Genomic DNA, 8,034 nt, shown 5'->3' with positions numbered 1-8,034 from the left:
GGCAGCAGATTTACAGAGCAGTCAGGCTCTTTGCTGGGGAAGGCTTCTGAGCATATATATACACACATCCATATACATATACATATATATATATATATATATATGAACTCAAGTGTTTGATGAGGTTCCACTGATTGACAGTCTTCAGTAGAAGTATTTGTGTGAATTGTTGTCCAAATGCTGTGAGAAATACAGAAAAACTCATCGTCGTCTGGTTGTCTCTGCTAAACAGAAAATATTTGCATTACCACTTCCAATATTTTAGTTTTGAAACCATTATTTTTAACCAAACCCTGGGGCCAACTCTTTTGCCATTGAAAAAACACCAAAGTTATGACTTGAACTGAGCATTGCAGTTCTCAGTTCTATTTAGATTGATACCAGCATTTGGAAAAAGCATATTAATTAGTATCTCTGCTGAGAAGAGAATAATGTTGTATTGGAAATACTGTGGCATTGCATAGTAACTGAAAATTGTGGGGTACATGAATAAAAATTGCACCAAGAGGAGGAATTATTTTGTTTCACTTTGGATTTTCTTGCTCGGTTAACAGCTTCAAATGACTTTTTCTACAGCCAAACTAATTCAGAAGCAACTGTAACTTCAATTAAAGTTTGAAACTTGTGCATCTGTCATAGAATGACAATTATTTCCCCAAGACTGTTATCTTCTTTACTCAATGTTTTCTTCTTCTTCTCCCTTCAGGCCCAATTCAAATATCCTCAGTGCATTGCAATTTCCTGCCTTGTCCTTGCAGCAAAAACCAATGAAGAAGATGAGGTCTGTATGTTTAATTTTAAACACACTAAACTCATCTCTTGTGTTCAAGCTGCTTGTGTTCAGGTTGTTCAACCACTTGGGCACAATGAGGAAGTTTTAACTTGTTCACCCTAAGTGGTCCTTAAGGGCTGCCAGTAACACCTTCAGTCCTGTTTCATCATTGTTTGGAAGAATTGTGACCTTTATGGATGAAGGACTTGTATTTGCTTATGGAATGGATGCGTTTCCCTCCTCCTACTCTTAAACCTCTCTCCTTTCTTCGGAACCCACAGCTCACAGTAAAGCTTAGTCTGGAGGGGACACTCAAGATGCACACACATGGTTTTGTGTGCACAAGAGTGCTGCTGTTCCATTGTTACAGGTCCTGGGAGGATGAGATAGGTGAGACAGAGCAGAAGTTCTTCAGAGGAAGCTTAAGACAGATGAGTTTGCTTGGAGTCAAAACTGTTTTCTGAACCTGGTGAGGAAATGACTCAGGTCTGCACGTCAAGGTGAACGTGTAGAACCAGCAACTGCCCGTGTCGGTGTGAGATTGCACAGGATCATCTCTCATGGCAGAACGCACTGATGGACTCCCTGGACATTTATAGACAAGAGCCAAAAGCGTTTCAGATTGCATTGATCCTCTTCCTTCCATTTTGAAAAAGAAGAGGAAACCTAGGAGCTGGAATCGTGCACATCTCTTCAAATGCCTTCTGCTGCAGCGAGATGCTCTCAGCCTTTCGTAGGATGTGTCACACTGAGGTTATTCTTCTTTTCCCTTCATCTAAGGAGGAGAAGCTGAGTCAATGGCCACCGGAAATGAGAGAACTGCGGCAGGCCCTGTAAAACAGGCCCAGGGGAAGCAGAACTAACGAGAGAGGGAACGTGCATGAGCGATGCAGCGTCTGGGAGGCTCCCTGGGCTGGCTCCGGTCGCCGTTCGGATGGGAGCTCCTAGGAACGTGCTCTTCTGCAGGAGGGTTCTGCTTCACCCTCTGGGATCCTATCAGCTCATCAGATCCCTTCACAACACAGAGAAACACACACAGCACTGAGTAGGATGTTTGGCTTCTTTATTAATGTTTTTTTTTACAGGTAATACCATCGGTGAGGATGCGGAGTGGCTGTAAATGCTCCCCGGCTGAGATCTTGAGAACGGAAAGAATTCTACTAGATAAGCTTCATTGGGATCTTTACACAGCAACACCAATGGATTTCTTACACATCGTAAGCACTACGTTTTGCAAACTCTTTTTTCTTTAAAGAAACAGCTCCTTATCAAATAAGACTAGAAAACACAGATGCGCACACATACACACGCCCACACATCCTTCCCAAGATGCTTTGAAAACTACCTGTTCTTAACTAGTTCCAGATATTTTGAAGAATGTTACAGTGATTTTTTAAAATTTATTTCTAAAATTTTCTATTATTTAAAACCTTTCATTTTGCTCAAAAAATTACTCTCATCTTCAAAGGACAACTAAAATGGACATTAAAAAAGATTCTCATAATGCACAACTATATGCCATTTTAATTTTTTTTAAATACACACTGCAAAAATATTTCTAACTATTTCCATTCTATTAATACTGTACATAGAAAGCTGTCAGAGTTTTGCTACATTTCACACACAGGTTTTTCTTAAACCATTTTCCTTTTCACTCCACTAATTATTCACCCTTGTTTTAGGCAATGAGACTACCCCAATCTGGCACTTAGTTCACATTGCAGTTACTAAACATTTGATAGAAACAATTAAACTTTGTCTTCTGGAAATGATCATGTGCTAATAAGGCAAAAATCATGTGATACAAACACATCCTGGATCCCTTCGTTAAGGTTATGTGCAAATATTAAGCCATCTTAGGCTGCTGATTGTGAAAACTGCCTTTCTTAGGTGCTTGTTTCCTCAGTAAAGTCAGGGTACAGTCACAATTATTGATTTTACTCTATTCGTATCTGCCGGCCTGAATTGAATCTCCTGGATAGCATCTGGATAACGTAGAAACTTCAGAAATTGTTCGGAAACACAGACCTTGTACATTCATTATAAGCTCAAAAAGCCAGTTCCATGGTTGGCAAGTACAAACACAAAACAAAAAGGAAGGGGGGGAACCCTTTAGGTTTCCTGATATGAGATGAAATTAGTCTGTACTTCTGGTTGATAGCACAGGAAAACAGACGAAGTTCACTGACCTCTGCTTTTTTCTTTTTTTAATATATATATACATGTATATATGTATATATATATATATATATATATATATATATATATACTCTGTTCTCTGCAGTTCCACGCAGGGCGATGTCCCGCCGGCCCAGCCCCTTGTTGGCGGGCTCAGAGGAATCCTTCCCGCCACGTGGCGCTCTTGACCAGGCAGCTGCAGCACTGGATGGCGTCCCACCAGCTGGTGCAGTTCAAGGGCTCCACGCTGGCCTTGGTGATCATCACCTTGGAGCTGGACACGCTGACTCCTGACTGGTTTCCTGTTATTACTGATCTGCTAAAAGAAGCACAGGTAGGAATCAAAATGGCCTTTGGGCACAGATCTTGAAGCCAGGACACCGAGAAATTAATAAAGCACACGCATATTTATGACTAATGCTGCACCTTAGCAGCCTGCTGAGATGCGTGTGTCCATGTTCTGCCTTTGAGGCAGGCCCTGCTAGTGCTATAATAACAAAAAAAGGGAGTAAAACGGCAGTGAAGGGGTGGGACTGGGGAAAGAGCCTTCCCTTTGGCTGGAAGGGAGGTTTCCAGATTGCTTGGCCACAGATATCCCCCTGCCCCCTGAGCAAGGAGAGATTCTCCCACAACGGGAGCGTCCGAGAGCACCTCAAAACCTGCCCACTGCGTTCCCAGCTCCCTCTGAACACTGCAAAACCTCCCAAGTACAGTTCCATGGCTTTTAAAACAAAATCAGTTTGGCTTCTAATGATGCACCAAGCTTTTTATTTTTTCCCCTAAAAGCTTTTCTCCAGTTTGCTACAACACATGCCTTTTAAGAGAGAATACCCGGAAGGCTAAACACCCATGCTGTCAGCTTACCATCGACCAGTTCTGTGGTCTTGAATTTGTCTGAAATAACCCAGCCTCCTCCTGTCCCTCCTGACTGTTGTCACCTCCTAAAAAGAGGGAGCACTTGCCCCGTTTTGTGCAGCAGTTCAGGAGCTCCTGGTTAAGAGTTTCGCATCAGGGCCAACATCCATATTGCTGATATGCATCGACTGAGTACAGCCTGTCCCTGCCCTCCCCCAATTGCAGAGTTACAGGAGCAGTAATTTATCATGAATTTACAAAAACACAATCTGCTCTTTTCCTTACGGATAAACAGCACTGAATTCATCCACTGCAAAATGCTTGTGGATCAAGAGCTAATGCGCTTGCAGCCGTCCAACACTGTTCATATTTCTGTCCTGCTGGTCAAGCCCTCCAGGGCCACCCCAAGGCAAGGCCACCCCAAGGCAAGGCCACCCCAGCACCACCCTGCTGGGCTGAAGAATGCCCTTCAAATGAGGTCGAGCGTCCAGCCAGTTTTAGCGCCTTTCACACCTACTACAGCCCAAATTGCTCAAGACACCGTAGAGAGGGATGGGTACTACAATGGATTCAGACACCTGTACAGTGAGGAGGGTGGGAGGGGAACATGGGGCCTGGGAGGAGGCAGCTCCCCATGTCCCCCCTTGCAGCGCTGGAAAGGGACTAGAGGAGAATTTCTGCTTTGGAAGCAGCAACTGCAGAACTAGGAAGTATCAGCGAACTTCTGTCTTATCCAACTGGACAATACAAATAGCCACAATCTCCATAGCAAAGAATTTTTACAAACCACAGAGGTCAGTTTAAACCTCTGTTGCACTTTTTAAGACCAGCCTTACACATCCTTTTAAAATAAGAGTTTTCTTTGGGTTTTCTATTTGTTTGTGTTCTCATTTTAAACAACAGGCCTAGCATTTTCATGTGATTTATATACTCGTGTGGACATGTAATCCAGGCAGTACTGGATTAATAACACTACCACACCTACAAATCCTGTCACAGACCAAGAAAGGGTCCCACGCAATGATACAGGATCAACAAATAAGGGATGAAACAGGAGCAAGGAGATCCTCATGCTGTGTAAGAGCTGCACGCATCAGTGTAGGGAGGTTTCTGTCCTTCCTTCCCTTGCTTGTCATCTTACCTTGTAGGAGAGGAGTTCCCAACGCCGAGCGGTGCAGGACTGGTGTCCCGAGCAGCTGTTAACAGATAACGCTTTCTAAAACATTACATTTGCCAGAAGGGGCACTGAGAACAGAGCGAGCTTTGTGTGCGGGGGGAAAGCCACGCTTTTCTCTCCAAACCACAATGAAAGCAGTGCCCACGTGTTCCAGAGAGAAACATTCGGTGTCAGAGATGTGGTGCAGATGATGTGTGAGCAGACGGGACAGGAAGCAGCGGTGAAAGCGCAGCGGGTCCCACGAGGGACGTCAGAGCTTCCGTCCAGCTCAGTGAGGGCACAGCGGACACGGAGACAGGATGAGAAGCGTGGAACAAACACACTTACCTGCAGGTTTAGTCCCCGCTGCCTGCAAGGGGCAGGAGCCACCAGAACTTCCCGTGGGTCTGGTTTGGTTATTTTCAGGCCACGTACCTGTTACTCGCTGAGATTTATTTCCAACTTCTAATTTCTGCCAAGGGCATCCAGAGGCTTCAGCGACCGCTGCGTACAGCACACCCGGGGCAGGAGCTCAGTGCCTGCGGCAGGCGCTGCCTCCACACCGTCCCCTCTGTCCCAGACTCGGGTGGGGACACCCAGGCTGCCTCATTGGGCTCCTGTCACCACCCCGGTGTTCACAGCCACATCTCGTCCCCCTCCGGTCACACCACCCAGCACAAGGTGGGGGTACGGGGTGCAGGTTTCCCTCAAACCTCCTACTAAGGACGGGTTTTCTGCTGGTCCTACAGCACCAGGACGAGCAGCAGCCGCCCCAGATGTACGGGCTGTGTAGGGGACAGCACACTCGGAACACAGAGACACAGGGTTAACAGAAACTGGGATAATCGTGAGGGTTGGGAATTTGGACACAGCACTTTGTTGTTCCAGTGGATGTAACTAGGGTACAAAAGGTGTTTTTAACAGGTGTTTGTTAAACAAGTCAGTTTTGGTTTTATTAAACCCAACTTTGGTACAAGCAGGTCATTCCTGAGATTAATTTACAATGTTGTTTTAAAACAATGATAAACTAGGGCCTTTCCCTGTTCTTGGGTGAAGTTAGACTGGGGCACAGACATCACACTTATTTTATGTTCCTTAATAAAAAAAAAAAACCCAAAACCAAACTCCACAAGTATTTGTGTGAGGAAGGCCAGTCTGTTACAAACACAGAACCCACACCCAGGAACGCCGAGTCTCCAGCTTTAAACCATTGCCCTTCCATTAACATATAACATCTAGTTGTCCTTTAAACTGGTTCCGTTCTCGCCCAGCCCATGGCAGTGGAGGGGCCGGCGCTGGGACCCGCAGGCTCCCGTCCCCGAATCGCGAGCGAGGTGGCAGGAGCTCTGGGAAGAGTGCGGGTGCGCGGCCACCCGAACCAAGGAAGGGTGCGGGATCCACGTTATAAAACCTGTAAGTCTACAGAAAAAAGCTACACAGAGGAGTTATTGCTAAGAAACAGAGGATCCGGCTGAAAGGTGAGGGGTGTGAGGAGGTTCCCCAGTTACACCCCAAAACCAGCCCCAGGAGCCCCACGACAGCAGCAGCTCAAGCAGCAAAGTGGGATTGCGCCTGGCGCTACCCCAGCCTGCTGGGTCAGAGTTAACAGCTTAGGACGGGCTCTCGCCCGGAGATTAGCGCTCTGGTTTTAGTGCAAGCTGTGCAGCAGCCTTCGTTAGCAATTTATCTGTTGGTAAGTATCTTAGATTTCATCAAAGAAACCTGATCAAAGTTTTCCCAATCAGAAGATACGGTGCATCTTAGTCCTTGCTATATAATCTCTTCTGTGCAACATATTGCAAGCTTAAAGGTGAAAGCACCAATTAATTTCTTCTGCATGAGATGTTTTGGCCTTAATACATCTTCTAATTAACATGTCTTCCTGATGTTATGGAGCACGCACTGGGAAGACTAAAAAAGCTACAGAAAGAACAAAAGAGAATCAGTATTTAAGTTTCAGTTATTTACATGAAGACAGCATGAAAGGTCAAACACAAATGGAACGGATGCTGCCTCGTAGCAGAGAGCACGGGGTGCACGGGGGACATTTACACCATCGCTACTCAGAGCAGCTCTTTGTGGCTGCCAAGATCTGGTCTGGAACTGGTCACCAGAGGATCGATCTGAATGTTTTTCCCCAAGAAGGGACGCGCTGTATGGGCTGGGGAGAGCTGTGGAGGAGTATGGGCATGGAAAAGGTTGTGAAGCATTCCACACAAACCACTTGGTATCCACTGCAAAGTCCCCGCTAAAGCTTATCCCTCAAAAAGGTAACAGGCTCAAGCAACAACTGTGACCCAGACTCAGCCTTTCACCAGCTGCACTCTTTGTTGGTGGTCGCCACAGGTGATAAATATTAGTATCACACCAGCTCCAAGCACCTGCTCCTGCTCAGCTCTGCGGGTGGACATATAGCATCCATACAGCATCCATACAGCATCCATGCCGCACGGTGCCGCAGCAGGAACAGCCCGGCCGTGTGAGAAGCTGGGACACAAGCGAGCACAGGGGGTGACCAGAACTGCCCTCTTCCTTTCAGCAAGCTGAGCGTTCAACAGGAAAAGCAGAGCTCTCGCACACAAGCCAACTCCTGCAGCAGCAGCACAGCCCGGCCGCACGGTGCTGAACAGGTTCCAGAAGCAGCCAGGATCCCCAGCTCCGCTCTGCTCTTCCAGCCGGGGCCGCAGGAAAAGCTCCCACGGGAAGCAGCGCTTCAGCGAACTGTCCAACTCCTCTTTCTGGCTTTAAGTGCAGCATCGGTCTCTGCCCGATACCAAATAAAACCCAGAGACCCCCTAAAATAGCTGAATACATCATGCACAGCAACGGTCCACAGAGCGGACACCAAGAACGGGCCATCAGTAAAGCTGCAGCAGCAGCTCTCTGAAAATACAGCCCCAGACCTAAACTGGGCTGTTTTGGCCGTGATCCAAGTGCATGATGTGCTTCTCCAGGAAAACACACAGCTCTTGTTAATACTAAACACCACCTGCGAACCTACCACCCTCCATCTCTGCCCCTTCTCCACCCCATCCTTAAATCACCTCTTTGGGCACCATTCCCCCAGCAAAAC

General features: G+C 46.6%; 1 protein-coding gene across 3 annotated transcripts in view; it reads right to left on the bottom strand.

The window, feature by feature from the left end:
- Positions 1-3,020: 3,020 nt before the first annotated feature.
- The window catches only part of SEPTIN8 (septin 8), a 38,287-nt gene continuing 33,273 nt past the window's right edge, over positions 3,021-8,034 (bottom strand). For all 3 annotated transcript variants that reach the window (XM_082063264.1, XM_082063265.1, XM_082063266.1), the window contains exon 10: positions 3,021-3,269. In XM_082063264.1, the coding sequence (XP_081919390.1) occupies positions 3,104-3,269 (166 nt within the window). In that variant the 3' untranslated portion in view covers positions 3,021-3,103. The remainder of the gene's footprint in view (positions 3,270-8,034) is intronic.

This window comes from Streptopelia decaocto, assembly GCF_964273445.1.
Source record: "Streptopelia decaocto genome assembly, chromosome: 12".
Classification (NCBI taxonomy): domain Eukaryota; kingdom Metazoa; phylum Chordata; class Aves; order Columbiformes; family Columbidae; genus Streptopelia; species Streptopelia decaocto.
The sequence above is the reverse complement of the archived record's forward strand: the minus strand, read 5'-3'. Positions and strand labels throughout refer to the sequence as shown.